Source organism: Leptodactylus fuscus, chromosome 7 (genome assembly GCF_031893055.1).
Source record: "Leptodactylus fuscus isolate aLepFus1 chromosome 7, aLepFus1.hap2, whole genome shotgun sequence".
Taxonomy (NCBI): domain Eukaryota; kingdom Metazoa; phylum Chordata; class Amphibia; order Anura; family Leptodactylidae; genus Leptodactylus; species Leptodactylus fuscus.
In genome coordinates this window covers 122,854,214-122,875,891 of record NC_134271.1, presented here as the reverse complement: position 1 = coordinate 122,875,891, position 21,678 = coordinate 122,854,214, and the positions used below count along the sequence as shown (strand labels likewise).

At 40.7% G+C, this 21,678-nt stretch overlaps 1 protein-coding gene across 3 annotated transcripts in view; it reads left to right on the top strand.

The window, feature by feature from the left end:
- The first annotated feature begins 3,646 nt into the window (after positions 1-3,646).
- Positions 3,647-21,678, top strand: part of NOVA1 (NOVA alternative splicing regulator 1) — a 77,938-nt gene continuing 59,906 nt past the window's right edge. The window contains exons 1-2 of one of the 3 annotated variants that reach the window (XM_075282997.1): positions 3,647-4,574; positions 6,275-6,418. In XM_075282997.1, coding sequence (XP_075139098.1) covers positions 4,439-4,574; positions 6,275-6,418 — 280 coding nt within the window. In that variant the 5' untranslated portion in view covers positions 3,647-4,438. Of the gene's footprint in view, positions 4,575-5,262; positions 5,361-5,402; positions 5,516-6,274; positions 6,419-21,678 lie in introns of those variants that run through there. The other 2 variants (XM_075282999.1, XM_075282998.1) reach the window with 2 other exon arrangements.

Sequence of the window (21,678 nt, the reverse complement as noted above, 5' to 3'; positions counted from 1 at the left end):
GACAGATACACCTACTTCACTGAGAGTGTTCTGGACTTCAGTTGATGTTGTGAACGGGTTCTTCTTGACCAAAGAAAGTATGCAGCGATCATCCACCACTGTTGTCATCCGTGGACGCCCAGGCCTTTTTGAGTTCCCAAGCTCACCAGTCAATTCCTTTTTTCTTAGAATGTAGCCGACTGTTGATTTTGCTACTCCAAGCTATGTCTGCTATCTCTCTGATGGATTTTTTCTTTTTTTTCAGCCTCAGGATGTTCTGCTTCACCTCAATTGAGAGTTCCTTTGAGCGCATGTTGTCTGGTCACAGCAACAGCTTCCAAATGCAAAACCACACACCTGGAATCAACCCCAGACCTTTTAACTACTTCATTGATTACAGGTTTACGAGGGAGACGCCTTCAGAGTTAATTGCAGCCCTTAGAGTCCATTGTCCAATTACTTTTGGTCCCTTGAATAAGAGGAGGCTATGCATTACAGAGCTATGATTCCTAAACCCTTTCTCCGATTTGGATGTGGAAACTCTCATATTGCAGCTGGGAGTGTGCACTTTCAGCCCATATTATATATATAATTGAAGAGCTCAACGGAAAAATGGCCTAAGTCCAAAAATCAATATTGTGAGAAAAACGAAATTTAAAGTTTTAGCCTAAAGCAAACGGGCATTATTGTGGAATATATCTATCCAATGTAATCAGCTAATGAACACCGTTAATCCTAATCATAAATTGTATTATTTATTTAAAAAATTGCAGCTTCATGTATAAATATTATTTATTTAATATTATTAATTAATTACTACTATTATTAAACGATAAAGAATAATAATTACCTGCCTCCCTTTTCGGCGCTAAATATGTGCAAAAGTCGATTTAGAGCCTTTTAAACAATAAGACAAAGTTTTTACACTAATATAAACAACAGACCGGAAGTCACGATTTCAATGAAAAAATGACCAACGAGAGTGAAGTAAGTAAGTTTGTATTGGACTTAGGCCATTATTCCATTGAATGTAAATTCTTCTGCATTGAAATATATGGACTTAGGTCATTAATCCTAGGTACCTTGTAAACCCAATGCATAGAACGAGGTACAAAGAAGCTTTCTAGGTAATAATTTGAAATATAACAAAATGTGGATTTAGGCCATTTTTCCGTTGAGCTCTTCAATTGTATTTCTGAACATGCTTTAGTAAACAGCTAAAATAACAAAACTTGTGTCACTGTCCAAATATTTCTGGCCTTAACTGTATATATGGCTTTGGGTATTTGGTGCTGAATTTGATGAGGATTCCGACTGAAACCAGGGTCCATTAATTTCAATGGGAGGCAGATGGAATAAATAAGCATCACACTTGATTTACAGGTGACGCTAGTTTCAAACCTGCGTTCAGGGTCTCCGTACTATGGTTTCTGTCTTCTGCATGCCAGAAGACGGAAACCACAGACCGGGTCCGGCCATGAGCGTTTTATGCTCTCCACTGCGAAACCGGTTTTTTAAATCTGGACACAGAGTACTGCATGTCCGACTGTGTCCGGATTATAAAACCTGGTTTCGCGGCGGAGAGCATAAAACGCTCACGGCCGGACAGTTTTCTCACCCATTCAAATGAATGGGTAAGAAAGCCTCCTGCAGGTTTCCGTCTCCTGCTCTGTTTTATGCAGGAAACGGAAACCTGCAGAACGGAGAGGAGAACGCAGATGTGAACGAGCCCTGAATTCGACCCGATAAGTCCCATCAAAGTGAATGGGAGGCGAAAAAATCCTGTCTGGCAGGTGCAGTATTTGATGCAAAAATTGGTCACTAGGAAAAAATTAGCTGAGTTTTTTTCAGGTGTGAACATACATCTACTTTGCATTTGCGTTGCCCATAGCAACCAATCGTATTGCAGTTTTCATAGACAATGAGAGGATATAAAATGAAAGGCACAGCTTGATTGGTTGCTATGCTGTCCTTTCCCTTCATGTATGCTGCCCATATCAACCAACCAGATTGCAGCATTTAAAGCCACAGAAGGCAATGACATCTGTAGTCACCTCCCCTCCCCCATCTTATAGTCCTTGTGTTGCCCTTAGCAACCAGCCTGCAGCTTTCAAAGCCTAGAGGGTATGAAATGAAAGCAGCCTCCTGATTGGTTGCCGTGGTCGCCTTCTCCCTGTGTGAATGAGAGACAATACGTCACGCTACAATGATGGCGGATAATTTAATAACAGGACCCTGCACTACTGTATAGTCATGGAATGGATAGTATCAGAAAAGGCAACACTCTTCAGTAAGTGCAGGAAATCCACCTGACTAGTGACACAGCCAGGCACACGGGCGGCACACGGAGGCATTGTAATGGGCAGCTTCACTCCGCCCAGTCATGGGGCAGGTCATGTGATCCTGACGTCAGCAAAGGTCCTTGTGGGAGCTAGTAGTATTTTATAGATATACATGAGAGCTTGTGTAGGGCTGCAGGGCTTCCAGCACAGTGTGTCTATGTCTACAGAGGCCAGGCAGCACGTATCACACGTGATATAGGGTTAATTGCACTATATAGATGACGTCAAGCCATAACTACGTATAGAAGATGTGATTTTCCTATACCAACCAATCACAACGCAGCTTTAATTTTTCAAGAGCTGAATACAAAATGAAAGCTGCACTGTGATTGGTTGCTATGGCCAAGAGGAGAGATGATTGATGAAACTACCTAAATGCCTTTGCTGGCCATAGCAGCCAATCACAGCACAGCTTTCATGTTGTATTCTGTTGTTGGAAAATGAAAGCTGCACTGTGATTGGTTGCTGTGGCCAAGAGGAGAGATGATTGATGAAACTACCTAAATGTCTTTCCTGGCCATAGCAGCCAATCACAGCACAGCTTTCATGTTCTATTCTGCTGTTGGAAAATGAAAGCTGCATTGTGATTGGTTGCTACGGGCAATAAAGACGGTGCGTTCAGACTTTTTCATAAATCTGCCCTTGAGGGTGTAACTATCTGTAAAATGTGTTTTATGTTCTAATGACAATGGCTAATTCCCTGATTAACTCTTTCAGACACAGCGATAGCGTATGAGTGTCTGCCGGATTCTTCCAGCATCAGGTATCCGGGGACAGGGTGGAAAGGCAAAAAATCCAACATGTCCGGTCTATTGGCCGCTGTCTAATGGGGTTCCCGAGAGGAATAGTTTCTGTGCGGGAAGTTTAATACAAGGAATAATAATATTTATTACTAATCTCTGTTTATATAGCGCTAACATATTCCGTAGTGTTTTACAATTGTGTGAACCAAAATGTATTGTCCTTTATTATTATAATATATTTATGTAGTGCCAGGTTTATATATATACATATATATATATATATATTATATAATATATATGCGTGTACAATAGTGATGATCTTTATATAACACCATCTGTGGCAGTATTTTATAAAAAAAAAATAAAAATTCACGAAGCGAAGCTTTCTAGTCGGTATTGGTATTATACGAGGTTAAACAAGTTTGGATTAATAAGATTTTCCCTCTTTTTCTCTCTTTCAGAGCCATCTGGCAAGGAACGCGTTAATTAAATGTCATCTCGGCGAAGAATCCAAGCCCAAGATTGCTTGGAGCCCATGCTACTAGACTTGACCTATATAGGTAGGTGTAGGTAGCAGAGAGCCTTTGTGTGGGATGCTGGGCTGGGGATGTGCTACAGCATCCTTAATATACACAGACACTTCTGAGGCCAGCCAGGAGAGGACAGAACGCTGTATCACCGAGAGCAGCAGCCACCAGAGAGCCAGTGCGAGCAGCAGGCAGGGGGATTATTAGGAAACAAAAGAGAGAGGAGGAGGAGGAGAGAAAGCAAGGAAACAAGTCAGAGGCTGCAATCAGCACCACTCTTCTCTCACACACATACACATCTTGCTCTCGCTCCTTTCTTTCCTCCTCAGCCCTTCTTCATCCCCTTTTCCTCCACACACCCCTTCCCTCCCCATCACTCTGCACCCTCCCCTCTTCTCTGTGTTTCTCAGTCCCAGCCATCTTGCTTTATTTTCTGCTTGCTACCTCTCCGCTTCCCTCCCTCCTTTATCTTTCTCTCATTCCCCAATCCTTCTCTATCACCCCCTTCTCCTTTTCCCTGCACACTTTCCTTGCCACCCCCACCGTTCTGCACTCCTCCCCCTCTTTTCTCTCTCTCTCTTTCTCTCCCTCTCTCTCTCTCTCTCCATCCCTTTCCTCCCCCTCCTGGCTTCTCTTTTATTTATTTATTTTGTGTTGCTCTTCTCTGTCTCTGTTTCCCCTCTCCCTTGTATTGCTGTGTCTGTATTTTTTGGAGGTGCACCAGGGGGCTCCCCCTTTGCAGTGCTTTCAGCGCAGGTAGTGGGGTCCCCCCCTCACTCCCCTCCTTCCCCAGCCTGTGCCCCCCCTTGTGTCCCCCTGTGCTCTCAGCTTGCTGCAGCCCACAAACATGATGGCGGCAGCTCCCATCCAGCAAAACGGGACCCACAGCGGGGTCCCCATAGACCTAGACCCCCCAGACTCAAGGAAAAGACCCCTGGAAGCCCCACCGGAGGCTGGAAGCACGAAGAGGACCAACACTGGAGGTGAGTGCACCAGCTGCTGTTCTGCAAGGGGGTGGACTGTAGTTATTGAGACTGCTTCTCGCTTCCCCTGGCCTTGAATGTGCCCCCAATATATCCATCCTATTATAGGGGCTGCACTACATATTGGGGCTCCTCACCCAAGCATGTCTATTGTAATCTATGGTCAAAATGGCGTCTTCTTCTGTTATTATTATGGTTTTTTTATGTCTCACATCTTCAACCTGTGATATGTGCTCATTTCAATAGACTTTGTATTAAAACACTGCAGACATACACCCCTTATGTTTTGGGGGTTCAGAGAGAGATTAGGAGTGTTGCGTGAGATGCATGTCAGGGTGCTTTTTTTTTTTTCTACGGAAAGCTGGTTTATGGGTTTAAGCGGGAATCACCCCGCCGGTGATGGAGGGGTACGAACACTGCAATCTCTCAGACTCGTCCAGGAAGGAAGAGGTTAATTCTCAGTGCTGGAAGATGCATGGAGGAGGCAGGGACCAGACCAGTCAGCTGCACATCAGTGGCTGCACCTCTCGGTCCCCTCTCATTGTTTCTGGGCATCCTTTTATTTAGCAAGTCAAACCTTCCCTTTCTGGAGTGCCTGGATTTTTGGAGTAATACTGTGTGCCTTTTTTATCCCCCCAATCATTAATTGTAAGCTTGGGGGAGGGGGGGAAGAGAGAGAGGCTCAGCTCACAGGAGCTGGGGGGTGCTTCTTCTGCATCCTGGTGATGTGTCCCAGCATCTTCACGTTCATTTCTATTGGAGGCATAACAATGCAACGATGCAGAGGTGAATGCATTTGCTGAGGAATTGCAAGGAAGATCAGTGGGTTTTTTCTTGGCTTGGATGTATGCTCCCAGCACAGGAATCACACATGGACCTGCACTTTTATCATAAACTGTACAGGGATATATATTTACTGGAACATGTTGAGGTTATGCAAAGTCAGTGACTTGTTATATATTAAAAAAATATAAACACATCACATTTCCTGTCATTTCATTCAGCGAGACAGACTTGCGTCTTCCATAGTTGCTTTCCATGTCATATATCTATTTTTTTTAAATTTTTGATTATTATTTTTATTTTTAGGTTTTTTTTTCTTTTCCATTGGGTTTTACGTGCGATTATATCCGATGACCTGTGCGCACCCATGATAAGCCGTAGATCGCTTTGAAATAAGGGGAAAAAAATCTGCTTAAACTGCTTTAATTAATAAGCTTATAGGAGGATCATGAGAGATTGAAAGAAGCTAAAGAAATACATTGGGATTAGCGTGGAAGTCATTCCACATTACACTGAGTTTTTTTTTTTTCTTGGCAATGTCTTAATGCTTACAAATTAAACATGCTGTTCAGAGGTGAGACTTTGTAATAGGTTCATTCAGAGCCACACGTTTCGGAAGACTTTCGATTTGTCAGATGCTTCATGTATGTTCCATTGCTTTCCATTGCTGAAGATCTCACTTTCTTATTTGCTCTTCATCTTTTGCCATGTATTTTCTTCCCATCACAGGTTAAACCGTAGTTTAGACTTGTTTAATATGGGATTATAGTATGATATGTCGATATATGTATTGCTATAGGTGACTGTATGTAAAGCTAAAATGTTTTTGGAGATTTTTGTCGCCGTTGAGTATTGTCGTTGACGTTTGAACTAACTGTTGATTTTTTTTGTCTTTTTTTTTTTTTTTTGCTCCGCAGAAGACGGCCAGTTTTTCCTAAAGGTCCTCATTCCTAGTTACGCAGCCGGATCTATCATAGGAAAGGGTGGGCAGACCATCGTCCAGCTACAGAAAGAGACGGGAGCCACAATCAAGCTGTCCAAATCCAAAGATTTTTATCCAGGTAAGGACCTGATGGTCGATGATTGACAGGCAGTTGATATTGCATTTCTCTTGCTCGCTTTGTTGGCTAGCTGCAAGGTGGCTGTCCTAGGTATTCATTATTTTGTCCACTGTACTTGTGTGACTAGAGGTATGCCACATTTACAAGCAGATCTCCTTCCAGGGTTTACTGCAATGTGTACGATGCAGCAGAGCTAAATTTGTCATTTAAGTGTTTGAGGTTGCTTCTTTCATTGTTACTCTTTGCAATAGGTTTACCTGTGTAAACCTATACTGTAATACTATGTGCCTACCTTCATCGTGTCAAACTCCGCTCTGCTGCATCGGTAGGGGAAGCGAAATAGGTGATTTACATTAAAAGGTAGCTGTCTGGGAGGAATCAGTTTGGAGGTGTGTATTTGTTGCGTATTTGCCGTATGTGGATAGATCTTATTTTCTTGAGTACGATCGTACGCTGTGACTATGAGGCACTGTACAAATTCATCTTGATATAGTATTTTAACAGGTAAGAATTTGTAGCAGTGAAACGATTAAGGAATCGGTAACGTAGATCTGACACAGAATGTTAGAAAATCTAGGGCAATATTAAATGTGTATTATATAGAGAGGCATATTCTGTATTAGGATCGAGATTGCAATGAGCTGCTAAGGCAGTGGTGCCACCTTGTAAAATACGGTGTTAAAGGTCACTCAGATAATTACATGTTCACACTGCAAAGGGTTTTATGGGGAATAAACTGTAATAGGGCACTAGGCCGAAAGGCACTTACTGTGCCCCTATATAGTACGTGCTAGCAAAATCCATCTTAGTCACCCTAGATCTGACACTGTCATTACCAGTCGTCATGAAATGCCATTTATTAGACATGCAGAATTGGATTTCTAACGCAATATCCAGTATAAAGTGTCATGCAAATGACAAAGTTCACGAGACGGCTGTTTTGACCCAATTCGCTGCCAGTGTTTGCAAATAGAAATCAGATAAAGATATGCAAATGTTTGCTGTTCATCTTCATGCAGACAAAACATTGTTTTAAGGAGGCCACCCTCCGTCAATACGCAGGATTTCATTCATTGACTCGCTGCTCTTGTCAGATTTTTCAGCGTTTGTGATTTTCCTATTATTAGGATCTGACAGCATTTTCATAGGAACGTCTGACTTATTATTGTCACGTTTGACGCTTTGATTCGTTTGCACCCCTTCCTTACAGACGAAGATTCCTTGGTAATGGAGTAGTTCATTAATGACATGTTAAGGAAGGGAATTTTAGGTCAATTTCTACAATGTCACCTCCAGCCTTTGTATAGGTCCGCTGTAAGGTGTAACGCTGTCACTGTCACTTATACTGACTCCAATGGACTGAGCCTAGTAGCTAACACACCTGCAACTTATCTGGATACAGGGGGAGAGATAAGAATCGATGCGTGGGTATATAATCACTGAAAATTTGAATTTCAGCAGAAGCAACTGCATAAGCAGATAAAAAATAACATAAGGGGGGTTACCGCTCAAATTTAATAAGGTAATATATCTGGCAGACAAGCGCTCAGCCAAATTGAATTTGCTGTTTTAACAGCTGAAAATGAAATAGCATTTCTTGCATTATACATGAGGTTGTATTAAACGCACGCCGATATTATAGGGAAGCAGTGTTTAGCAAACAGAGACCAAATTACCCAATAAAGGGGGTTGGCGGCAGAAATAATGCAGCGGAGTTGGTTTTGTGCTGTCAGTTCAGGTATATGGGCTATAGTTGTATTAGGCTTTACACAGTATACCTGAGAATAGTGTGCTTCTATATCTCAGGCGCGGTAGTGAGCTGAATTTGTCATCTGGCACAACCCACTGTGAATGACTGTCTATTATTAGTGGTTTTCAATTGGAGTTCAGGTACCATTATCTAAATAGTGCTGAAAATGACCAAGTCAGCTCTGCTACATCTAGTATGTAAGACACACCGAAAGGCGCATCATAATCGACAAGATGAATCAACACGTCCTTGCTATTATTTTTTGACTATTTTCAGGCGATACTACATTGTAACATTTCCGAAAGGCTTTTGGGCCTAAAATGTAACATTCAAGGTAATATGTTTTCATGCATATGTACTTGGACACATAGTAGCGAGTGGTCGTAGCTGCCAATGACCTGTTGATGTATGTAAAGAAAACTATTTTTTCTATTGATTTCTATGATTTTTTTAGGTTTATTAGGGAGAGTAAATCAAATATAAAAAATATTCAATATAAAATATACATATGCATATATCTATGTGCAATCGAGGTGTTGGTGCAACTGACAATGCCTTGACGACTGTAGCACAGGGTCTTCAGTGCACCCTGATGTTTCCGCAGGGATGACGTAATATATACATTGCGTCGCACAGTTCCTTTATTCCCGCTAATCACTTCTGTCCAGTGTTTATCTCCTCCAGGATCCAGCAGATAAAACCATTAGAAGGCAAAAGACCAAAGAAAATAAAATTCTGGAAAACAAAAATTGCCCGATAATCCAGTATTTAGATAATGAGTGTTTTAATTTTGCCTGTATGTGATATTTTTTTTTTTTCAGTGCCTTGCAGCATATTATTACTTAGACAACCAGGAATGAAATTAAGTCACTTTATGCGTCTTCGCTCTGTGACAGCTGGCGGGGGTTTTCGACTTAACCCTCTCGTCACTGGACGCTCGTCATTTTATAGGGAGGGTGATTTGGGTGTTTTTGAAATTTTATTTTATAGGTACTTTTTTATTTTTATGTTTACCGAGCCTTTACCCATACTAAACAGAAGAAAAATTAGGAATAAAAGGGCAATTTTGGAGCTTGCACTGGTGTGCACACATCTATCCACTGTTTGTATATATTATTCTATACACACACAACACACTTTTGCACCATTTTACGGTATATTTTATTGCTACTTTCTTATTTTGTTACATATAGACGTTATTTTAATAGCTAATAGTGCATGTTTTGGAGCTATACCTTTGGATTATATATATATATATATATATATATATATATATATATATATATATTAACCACCTATAGGCTTCAGCAATAAGGGTGAGGTTTTCATCTTTGACAAGACCGCCATTGCTTATTACTACGTATATTGTTTCATAGCACCATACTATTTCACTCTATATAACGCCAGGATGGGTGTAATACCAGTTTTCACCTGCATGTTAAGGTGGTGTTATGATCAGATCGCTCTTCATATTCATGGAATGAATCATAAGAATTTAACAAAAAATTGTATTAGAGAGAAAAAATATTTTTTTAAAAAATCAATTTCCACTTTAGATATTTAATGAAGTGCATACTCATTGATAGTAGCACGCGACACATTTCCTAGAAAATGCTTGATATGAGTCATTTTTAAGCAGAAGTGTATGAGATCTGCAGCATGATGGTATTACATATATGTACTCAAATATATATGTCCAAAGATTAACAAGTGGTCATGTAAAAAAAAAAAAATAATTTAAAGGTATAGTCACATATGGCATGAGAGATCTTTTGCAAAAATTTCTGTGTGAAAATCCTCGCCAGTTATCTGAATGGGGTTGTTTTGGTGGCAAGCATATGGATTTCTGCAACAAATGGGATAGTCGCAGAAAATGACTGCAGAGAACCCGCCTCATGTGACTGTACCCCAATACCTTTCCACTTCACAACTGTCATTCATTTTTTAGCACGATCCTAGTATTTCTCTCCTTAAATTGCGCTCATCATAGAGCGAGTACTCTTTGGTCCCACTTCACTAAGAGCCATGTGTTGTCACAAGAAGTCTGACGCACAGGTGATTCCAGCAGCGGCCATTTTGGAAGGGTGCAGGAAGAGGCTGCAGGCTATGACAAGCAGAATTAAGTTCACTCCACGATCCATTGTACCCGAAGGCACGTTTTGCTCACTTTCGGAGTAGTCGACACCGTGCGCCGCTCCGTTGTAGGTCACAAAGGTATGCAGGCACAATTGACTTGCTGTTATCTACATGCAAGCTGATATGCTGAGATATAAGAAAGGGCTCATTGAAGCGTGTCACACAATTACTTTGCTCCCGATCTGTTTTACAAGGAGGCAGTTATTAACGCAGATAAGGACAGCGGCGTTGAGACTCTTCTCTCCGCTATCCAGTTTCACACTCCTGTATTTTTATCACAAACCCCAACATCCGATTTCCTTCTCGTAAAAGAAAAAAATACCATCTCTCCCTTAGTTTACATTTTACTTTGACTTCACGTACAACTGGCAGGCTGCACCGCAATAGCCTGGTTCATCTCTGGTGAGAACCACATGCAAAGTTCCCTTTGCCAACTCTGTAATACAATAGCGGGTATCCTTAACCCTGGTAGGGGAGATTGAGATAAAGTCTGTTTGTTTCTGTCCCAGCTATTTATTTGTGTCCTGATCTGACTATGTGCGAGTCTCTGGGCCCGGGCCAGAAGTATACAGAGAATGAGAAGCAACTTGTCATACAGTGATCAGGACTCGCTGTTAGCTCTGGCTCCCATTCAGGACTGTGCTCGGCAATGGGACCTTTAAAGCATTAGGTTTATAGTATAGGGTCTAACTTTATTTAAGTACTAAATCAATGAAAATTATTAGTCCTCGTCTTCAGATTTAACAGTCCTGCCTTTGGGTCATTGGATGTTTGACATGTTTTCATTCACTCTCATTTTTAGCAGAATTTCTTCTAGTTTCTCTATGGGTACGTTGACGACGTTCAGAATGAAGTCATCATGTGTCTCCTTCATATTTCGTGGCTGGTTGCCAGACCGTCTTGCTAAATATATGTGAGTGTGAAACTGGGATTGCGTACCGGGACTATTTGCCTTTTGGGATAGACCTTATTAGTGAAACTTATAGTTGTTATTACTCCTTTGTATACAGAGTCCATGTTTTATATGGAGTCTATATATCAGTCTATATCTGATCCTATGGGCCAAAATGGGATGGATTTCGCAGGAAAGTCACACGTCATATAATGAGGGTGGGGGACAATATAAATGGATAGATAGATGGATAGATAGATAGATAGATAGATAGATAGATAGATAGATAGATAGATAGATAGATAGATATGATGCATGGGGTATGTATATATATATATATATATATATATAGAGAGAGAGAGAGAGAGAGAGAGAGAGAGAGAGAGAGAGAGAGAGTATCTATCTATATACACACTCACACATACCCATTTATAAAAAGGTATAGCAGGCTAGTAAAGTAGACTGCATCCTTGTATGGAGTCACTGGTCAGGAAACTTTCATTCAGCACATTCAGCAGGAGTTATTTAGTGCAATTTCATAGAGGGACAAATTTCCATATAAACTATAGTACCCAGCTAGAAAATGACATTAATTTTGCTTGTGAAATCACCCAGTGAGGAAGTAAAGACCGGTTGCCAGCTGAGCATTTGCCCCTTACGTATGGCAAAATGAGACCTGCATTTATTATATATAAAATATTACATTGCACTCATGCTTTTCATGTGCTGATTGTATCATGGGCATTATTCGCGCCCATGATTCCAGCCACAATAGTGTGAAATTTTCTTGGCTGTGAGACCCTAGTACAGGTCCTAGATGTATGATATCTTTTGCAAAATAATCTGAAAGCAGGTATTAAAAGGTGTGGGAAAAATCTCTGCAAATATACCTGTCCAATACAATAAATACAAGCATATCTAATACTTATATACAGTAGATAGGATTATATTGCAGTTTGGCCAAATCTTGTATACCTTTTAATGCATGGTCCTTCTATATTACCGTCCTGAACCCGGTTTCCTTTTCCAAACTCAGACAAAAATCCAATTAAACCCAGCAAAAATTATTTAAAAAATCTTAACACAAATCATACTATTATTCCGTATCCTAAAAGAGAATACGAATGAATAGTTTCCTATGGCTGTGTTTAACATCACGGCTTTTGCTATGATTTGTCCATATTGCGGCAAAAGTGCTGTGGTTCTGTCGCCATTTTCCAAGAATTGGGGCAAAGCTGGTCTGTTCCTGTAACGTGTAAAGACCGGTTGAGGTATCAATCCAATTAGGTGTCATAGCAACCAGTCACAATTAATCTAAGTGCTGCCATTTAGAAAGTTAAAAAAATTCCACGTCTGTAGGTGTGATGGGTTAGCAAATATTCGCAATGTTAGTAAATGACATCTGCATTGCAAATCTAGAAGGAAACATTGATATTCTAGTAGTGCTGGTGTCCTATGACTATAATAGTCAGTCTTATTAGGGATAATTCACTTTATATGTCATTGTATTACATTATATATTTAGCAGACTGACAGTTCCTTTAAGGGATTAGTAAGAGGTCCCCACATTCAAGAGTATTTGAAGGAGAAATATGGCAGCGTGGAAATCTCCCTAGCAGGATTTACATAGGATTGGGAACTGTCACTCATCAGGTTTCTATATCCCAGGCTTTCATTAACAGGTTTCATCCAGTGCACATCTAGAAGAAACTCGCACTTGTGTCTTAGTGTAATGGAGGAGTGGCGTCCACGTTAACCCCTTTCGCAGCCATCAACATGAACCCAGCGCTAAGGGAAGAGGTCCGATCTATGTGACTAGAAAGCTACTGCAGGTAATTGGGACCCGGCTGGTGGAACGTAACCGCACCGGTGTCTGGTTTCTCTGCAGCTGCTGTTGGGCTTAATTACCCTGACCTGTGGGGCAGGAGGAGACGCTCCATCCAACAGGGAAGTGGGCAGTAACCTCCTACTTGCGCCCTCTACACCTCTTTTCCTACCCACAATCTAATTTACCAAAATAGTATGACACAAGTTGCCATCTCTTGTTTCTAACGTAGCAGGAACTTTTTTTTTTTTTCTTCGCATGGTGGTTTCCATTTGCAGCCCCCTATTATTTTGTCATTAATCTTTGTACAGATTTGCCTGCATTCCTATGGAAAAAAAACCACACAACCCCAGCACTGCACCATCTGCATGCCTCTTGCGTTTCATTCTTTAATCGTTTTCATTCTATTTAATAACCCATTAACCACATTTTATTCGAAGAAATCAAATATTACATGCTATTAAATTACCGGTCTGTAGTATTCTTCCCATCCTACTCTAACCAGATTATAGGCAGGCTACTGTACATGACTAGCACCTGTCGGAATTTTTCATAAGAGTACGTTCTCATTTTCCGACACCAAAGCCCAGACAATCCCACCGTTGTTCTTTCCGTGGAATTAGTTTGCATAAGCGCGGCGTCCATTATACCGCCATCGGACATATTTCACAGCTATAGGATGGCAATGTCAGACGCTGTCCTCCCAGTTTAACGGAAATGGATAAGTTAATTTGCTTCCCCCGTACATTTAGTTTTTTTTTTCATTTCGTGAACTTAATTTGTGCGATGTTTAAAAAGTGCCGAGGAAGCATTTTGCAGGCCATTACGCTTGGCACAATGAGTGAGTCATACGTCGTTATTAAAGGGTTGGCAACAATTTGCTCTGCGTAACAAATCTTCTGCAGACACATTGAGTTTGCACATATCTACCATCTATATCCGTATATACCCTTGGAGCAGAAGAGTCAGATTGAGTGTCTCATTTAGACGTTTGGACCTTAGCCAAATTTCAGGGCACTTCTACACCCCCCCTCCCCTTCCCCTCGTGTTCTGGAAGTGAGGATATTCCTGTAATTTCACAGCCCTGGGTCATCCACAGGGACAGTTACCTCCTGAATATGCGTCCAGTCACCTGCCAACGAGGAGAGACATTCTGTAGACATTCCCTTCATGTCTGCCCCTCATTGTTGCAGTGACGCCAAGGAAGCCATCCATGCAAAGGATAGACACACATGCTAAGGAGATAGCAAGTATTGCATGTGCTTAAGACTAAGTACTGGGTTTATTGTAGCATTGATATGCTAGGGAACAATAGGTGGTATTTGCAATGTTCATCCACAGGACATCTGAGAACCAAAATTTCCCCTTGGAATCTGCGTGTGATATGCCTTGTAATCTAGGATGTTTTATGGTCTTGAAGACTTTTTTGCTTTACATGCAGATTTAGCTGTGAGTCAGTGGGATTAGCCATCCTGCCCACCCGTCAGCAAATTAAAATCTATCTCCCAAGTGGAGGAACACCTACAGTAGGTATGACTCTGCATTAAGCAGTATCCATCTTGCTGAAACCTTTCCAGAAGACTCCTCTATGAGAAGACCCCTTATCCAGACCAGATTTCCTTCGATCAATTCTCACTTCCACCATATACTATGTATACTGCTCATCTTCGAGAAGACGTCCACCTAAGACGACATTATTTACTCAAATTTTGCTTCGTGTTCTCAAAGAGATTTCATTTGCGCTATTCTTTATGAATCATTTGTTTTGTTTTACGTTATATTTTATAGCGACAGGTTGCAAACATGAATCAGTTCTACAGATTCATTCTACTCCAATAGCGTAGGCTACAAACAGAGCTTTACGGTATCTATGTATCTAACATTTCATGATACAGATGTTCATATAGTACAAGCAGAGTTCTATCGTAATTGTGGATATGTTACATGTGAGATAGACATATTATACGCGACAATACATACGGTATAGTGTTACCGTTATCTTACTTTCTATCGTAATTGAACACCATTGTAATGGTAGTCTTAGTACATATAGCAAAGTTGGGAGGCAGCAGGCATAGTTTTGGAGCAATATAAAATTTGGTAATATAGGCAAAGTCTGAAGTATGTTATTGCAGGGATATACATTGAATTCTGGCAGCGAACTGTATTCTTAGGGCTTGCGACATAGGAAAAAAATATTGCATTATTGCATCTTCTGAAAACCATGGCATGTAAATTTATGCTGCCAGGCAATAGGTTTTGCAGCACTCCGGCATAAATCGTGGAGTGTCGCTAACTGATCAATGGCTCTGTCACGGTGACAGTCTGGTGAAATAATCCGTTGACGTCACTTCAATCAGTAGGAGCGCTGTGCGCCCATTCACCGTGAAAATGTGAATTCATGGGTTACCGACTTAAGAAATCAGATGACGTCATGCAGTCTCCATATTTAGAGGGGGCAGGGTTAGGCTGGGAAGGCACAGAAGAGAATCATATGAATTCCTGTTCACACAATAGATGGTTGTGGCATGTGGGTTTTGGGGGGGCATAGTGAATTTTCTTTTTTCAGCTAGTTGGGTTTTTTCTATCTAAACATAGGTATGTATTATATTACTACAGTATATATTGAAAGAGGTGCAGAAGAGCTTACAGAATTGGTTTCAGTCAGGTGTGACAGGAAAGACCCATGTCTCCCTCAAAAAAACAACAAAAAAACACAATACTACTTGCATAGGCCTCATGTACACAGCTCTGTTCAGGATCTCTACCAATATGGAACCATAGCCATCTATGCGGACCATACCGTAACTATGTGTTCCTTACAATATGAATATTGTATTAGTTTTCCTTTAAAGAAAAAACCCTACAACTACATCAATATTTCTGAGAGGATTTTTAATGGTGTTTTTTAGCATTTTTTTTCTCCCCTGGCGTTTTTGTTCACATGGCGCTTTTCTGGTATTATTTATTTTCAGGTGTTTATTGTCTCCTATAATGAAACCAATAGGTGAATGACTGAGAAAAAAACGCCAAACCTGGAGCATACTGAATTTTATGGCACTAAAAGTGCCATAAAAAAAACACTATATACGGTATATACATTTATTCATATTGTCTTATTTAATTATACCCGGCCACAATGTTTTTAAAAGTATTTTTTGTGGTAAAAAAAAAAATTCGGGCGTGAAACCAGCCTTAACTTGAATAAGCATTAGGCTAAGGCCCCATGTTGCAGAAACGCAGCGGAAAAAAATTCAGCTTTTTACAGTATGGGCAAAATTTATGTGATTTTGGTTAATCTCATTCACGCATTGTGGGGTAAAAAAGCTGCAAGTTATTCACTAGTGAAAAAATTCAAATGTAGTGCGAAACGCAGTAAAAAATATTAAAAGACATTGCGGGAAAAAAACTGCAATGCATTTGCACAGCGTTTTTTTCTGCGTTGTTTTTTTAGTGGCGTTTCACTAAGTGGGGACTTGGCTTTAAGAATACAGTGTTACAGGTTATTAAAGAAATAGGAGTAGCCTTACATGCTTATTTTTTGTGGTTTTTTTCTATCTTTCATGGCTATTTTTAGTGTTTTTTGTCAGGACTTTTTCTATTGATTTCATTATAGGAAAAAAAACAGAAAAATGGTTAGTGAATAAAAACGCCAAAGGCAAAAAAATTCTATAGAAGCAATGCAATACAGGTATTTTAAAAAAAATAATAATAATTTTTCCAAGAAGAAAACACCATGGAAGATGATATGTAGCCTTATAGACACGTTCTTCTGAATTGGGTTGCGCGTGAGACTTAAAAAATAAAAAAAAATTGTCACTAGTTATGAATGCTTCATGTATTAAGGGGTTAATCCAAACCAGCTAATACATATATTGTATGCATTATATTATATACAACCAAATCCCCTTGTCATACAGATAGTCATATGTGTAAAAGAAGAGAACGTATTAGTCTGAACAGGTTGTCTGCATATTACATCAGCCCTCAATGGCGTCCGCTGCCTGCTTGTGTATAGATATGTATATGTTGTCGTCCAGGCAGTGAAGGGGTTACGAGTCCGAGGTCCGATTTCCTCAGGAAGCCTGGTGATGGGTGGGCCTCGGATCTTGTGTATCTGTGTGTGTTTGGTAGGTGTGGGTTCCCTGCTTGGCCAAGAGAATGTCATTTCTGGCTACTTGTATAAAGGATGGAGGGGGGGCAGCGGGGAATTGAAGGGGGGCCTGTGAACAGCTGAAGTGACACTAAGCGCCAGCTGGGGGATCTGAAATCAAAATAAGCTGTGTGAGTTGTATTAACGCACAATTAGAATACACAATAGTGATTGTGCGGATCAAGGTCATGTTGCAGTGGAAAAAACAGCCGAACTGAGCTCTTTTCGCTTTGTTTTTGCAGTACAACCCTGCGTTCTGTAGGAAAAGTCAGTTTTTCCAGTGAACAGCTTGTACGTTTTGCACTCACTACTTGGATGCTCAGCACTATGGCCATCTGATATTAACATATAATGCTCACACACCAAGATCAGTGTAAGTGGAACGCCTGGCAATCCTGAAATTGCTCTGCACCCCTGGCTACATACAATAACTGTCTGATATAAAGACCTGATTCTCCTATATAGTTGTATGATTTTGTAGGAGTTCACTTTTTTTCCAGGGTATGGAGTGATGGGGGATTGAACTTGTAGCTACCAAACACCAGCACAAATTTCTGGTGTATTTCAAGGGGAGATCACATATATTTTACTTACATATGGGGCACACGGTGTGACAGCTATATATGGCCACCAGTGATTACATGGCGGACACATTGTGGCCATTCACCCTTAACCTTTTTATATTATTTGGCTACTCATCACTCTAAGGCTATATGCATATTTGTTTCTCGGCCGTGAATAATGGATGACTTGGGGGGGCAACATTGGGATCCCTATATGGGGTTCATAATCTACATTTTAAAAAAAAAATGGATGACTTTGTCATCTTACAACGTTCTCTTTGTTCATTTTCGACGGCCGACAGTCATCTATTTTGCGTCCATTTCTGATAGACCATCAAAAAAACGTAAGAATTTCATAATTTTTTTTCCCCAACCACTGAACCGTTTCTAACAGACGTAGACGCGGATGTCAAGCCATGTTTGCGTCTATTAAAAATGGATCCGTTGATTTCTGTTGGGTCCGTTTGGAATGAACCATTTTTTTTCTACACGCATTCAATGTCATTGTTTTAAAATGGCCAAGTGACAATTTGGATCCAATTCAGATTCACTTGTGTTACTTGTGTACTTAGGCCGGGGCCCCAAGTGGCGTAAATGCTGGGGAAAAAAATTGCGGCACTTTACGATCAGAGCAAAGTGGATGGGATTCTAGCGAATCCCATGCACACTTTGCGTTACAAATAGCAGTGCGGACACGAGTAGATTTCCAAAACCGGCCTGGTTGCTTATCCTTATATTGGTTTTTACCATAAGCATGGCAAAGGGAACAATCCGCTATGGAAATCTGCACGTGTCACATTGGCCATAGAAATTTTCTGCAGGGTGTGGATGAAATTTATTAAAATCTTATCCTGTATTCTGCTGTACAATTTCAGACTGCAAATTCGCAGCATTTCCAGTGTTTGTATTTTCTGCACCGCATATTACTGTGCAGTACTTGTGGATGGAAAAAGTACGAATGGTAAAATTAGTGTATTGCCTATTTCATAGAGGTTTATGTGGCCCTACTTTATTTTTGCAAGCCTTTAACATCACATACATACATGTGGATTATATATTTTGGGCTGATTTGGAATTTTTGCCATGTCTAAGGAAATTTTTCTCCCTAAAGACATTGCTACTAGGAGACAGAATCTTTAAGGCCGGTTTCACATGGCCTAATTCAGGGAGGGAAACTCAGTTCATGTATCTGTTGGATTTACTGGCCTGAACTCAGCTCTACAGAACTCAGCATGTCATTTCACTTCGGCTGAGCCAGGTTCGGGATGGAAGATCCAGCTGATGCAAGGACCAAGTTTGCCAGTCTGAGCTCAGCCATGTGAAACGGCCCTAATAGGATGTCTTACAGAGGCGCAACACGCCTAAGGCTCCGTTCAGATCTAGTTTTCAATACACATACGGCATATGTCAAATATGCCTATAGGCTCCTGTGCACCAACATATGCCACATATGCCAAAAGACTGTCCATTTGGCATATGCTAGGATGGTATGAGTCAGCATAGGTTTGGCTGTATTGGAAAGTGAAGTCAGCTACGTTTTCCTATACCAATGGGTACATTAACTAAAAAGTAAGCCACGTGCCTTGTTTTGGGAATCTTAGGCTGATGTACACCACTGTATGCGTATACAGTGGCATATGTCATGGAGGCTTCTATTGGAGGTATACGTCAGGAAAACCTCTCACGTATACCTCTGACATTTCTGTAGACTCCATCTTATTCTCTTGGATTTGGTAGAATGGGAAAAATTGGAAAATTTTATTTTATCTGAGACTAAAATGTACATCTTCTCCTCCTTTTACAAAATATTATTATTTCACCATGGTAAATGATACATCATATTTGCTCCATTAACAGAAAATATGTTTTTTATTAAACCCCTGGGATGGGATAAAGTACAGGAATAAAAAGAGCGCTGTATTTACTGTAAACATAATAAAAAACGAATGAACGGGTTGCATCAGCTTCACCCTCCATTTTAATCTGTTTTAAAGAGAAACAAATCCACCCTTCCCCCTAAAAAATGTGAGCCTATGACCCCATTGTTCCTCTCTGCAGCAAAGTTATAGACATTGCCTTTGCTCTTTTGTCTAAACGGAGGAGGTTCGCCGTCTAAGACCGTCCTTAGTAGCTAAAGCCGAGAGGCCTGTCTGGGACAGCCTTCTGCCATTAAGGGCCTTGAATGTCCATTGAAAGCAGTGAATGCCCATTGATATTTATATGTACTGTTGCTTCTCATGACAAGGTGACCCACAGTCTGAACTGGGGCTGACCAAACCTGACCACACTTACAATAGATGTGCATAGTATAGGTCATTAGAGAATCCGCTAGGCCGATGTATACTTTATGATACGGGCCTACGGCCTAATTCACACAACCACAATACTATTTATGTGGAATAAATCTCATCAGACAATATTTCAGTCTATTTCTCAGAGGACATGAACTTGGAGGCCTCAAGCCTGTCTCCTCTGCGGACACACACGGATGAAAATTAAACCATGTAGTTCAGGCCTAAGATCCAATATGAGCCTGATTTATCAAAACTGACTAAAACCAATCCAGCTGTGGTAAATTAAAAGCTGCGCGGTGACTAGTAGACAGTGGTTTTGTGTGGACGCCATTCTCACATTCTCGAAGTCCTTTCCGTGCGGTCCACAATACTCCTTTCTTCTGGGTTCTCCGGAGATGGCTGCCTATTGTTTTGTTGTCTGTTATATTCAGGAAGAGGCTGACGTGTCCTCTCCTGGGAAGTCATGTTTGTGTTGCCGTAATAAATTCAGAGCCTATTAATTCCTAAACAGAGTATAGACGTGCCAGACCACAAGCACTCCATACTTAGGAGTAAAAACACCTTTATTGGATTATTCCGCTAATACGCTATTTATTTAATGGGAGATCAGGAATGTACTACAGTAATCACACAGCGAAGATGTTTAGGTCATTCGAGGCACGGAAAAACAAACAGTTTTAGAGATGTCACAGAAAGCTGTACGTTTCGTGGTTGTCCATGACTTGTTTAAGGCTGGGTTCACACTGTTGATCTCGGGCTATATTACATGGTGTGTGTCTTGGCAGTTCGGTTTGACCAAGCCTTGGTAGGGTCTCTAAATGCAACTGAAACGTGGACGTTTTTTCTAGGGTAGTTTTCAGGTTGGCGCAAGCCCGATAGAGGATGCACCTGATTTGTGACTCCTACACTGGTCTTGATAAATCCTCCCAGTGTTTTCTACTCTAATCTATTGATGTTTATGCAGCTAGTTATTGGTAGGCCACTAGAAATGTCAAATTGGCTACTAGAATAATGTGACTGCCTTCTACAGTTCCAAGCAAGGTATTTATCATTGGTTTGGTCTACAGATGTATCTTCAATCTCCAACATGTAGACATATGCAAGTGAGGTTAAAGTTGGCCAGAATAAGCAACTGTTCCTTCCAACCCACTACACATGTGCACACATCGCTCAGCTAAGCATGCATGTATTCTCAATAGGGAGAGGCGAGACAACTAAAAGATTGGCGTTTTGTTGAAATCCGGCCTGCCCACATCTTCTTTTTCCGAAAATCTGCTATCAGGAGGACAGTCAGGACACCTCCATTAAGTGGTTGGCTGGTGCCATCAAATTGGCAGGTTCGGCCGGCATTCATAAAACATTTGGTCATCTTAAGGCCCTTAAGGCTCAGACGACAGTATTTCACATCAGTATTTGTAAAGCAAAACAAGAGGTAGGTCCAGAACATGGGAAAGGTGCAACTCTTTCCTTTATACTTTTCCGTCTGTGTACTATCTACACTGGTCCTCTCAATCACACAATAAAAGAGGTTGTCTGGACTATAAAAATTTTAAAAAGATATATACCCAGTAGGAGAATTTACTGACCCATTTTCTCTATTTTTATGAGTGTAAGTCCCCTTTCAGACGACCATATGAATGGTCAGTG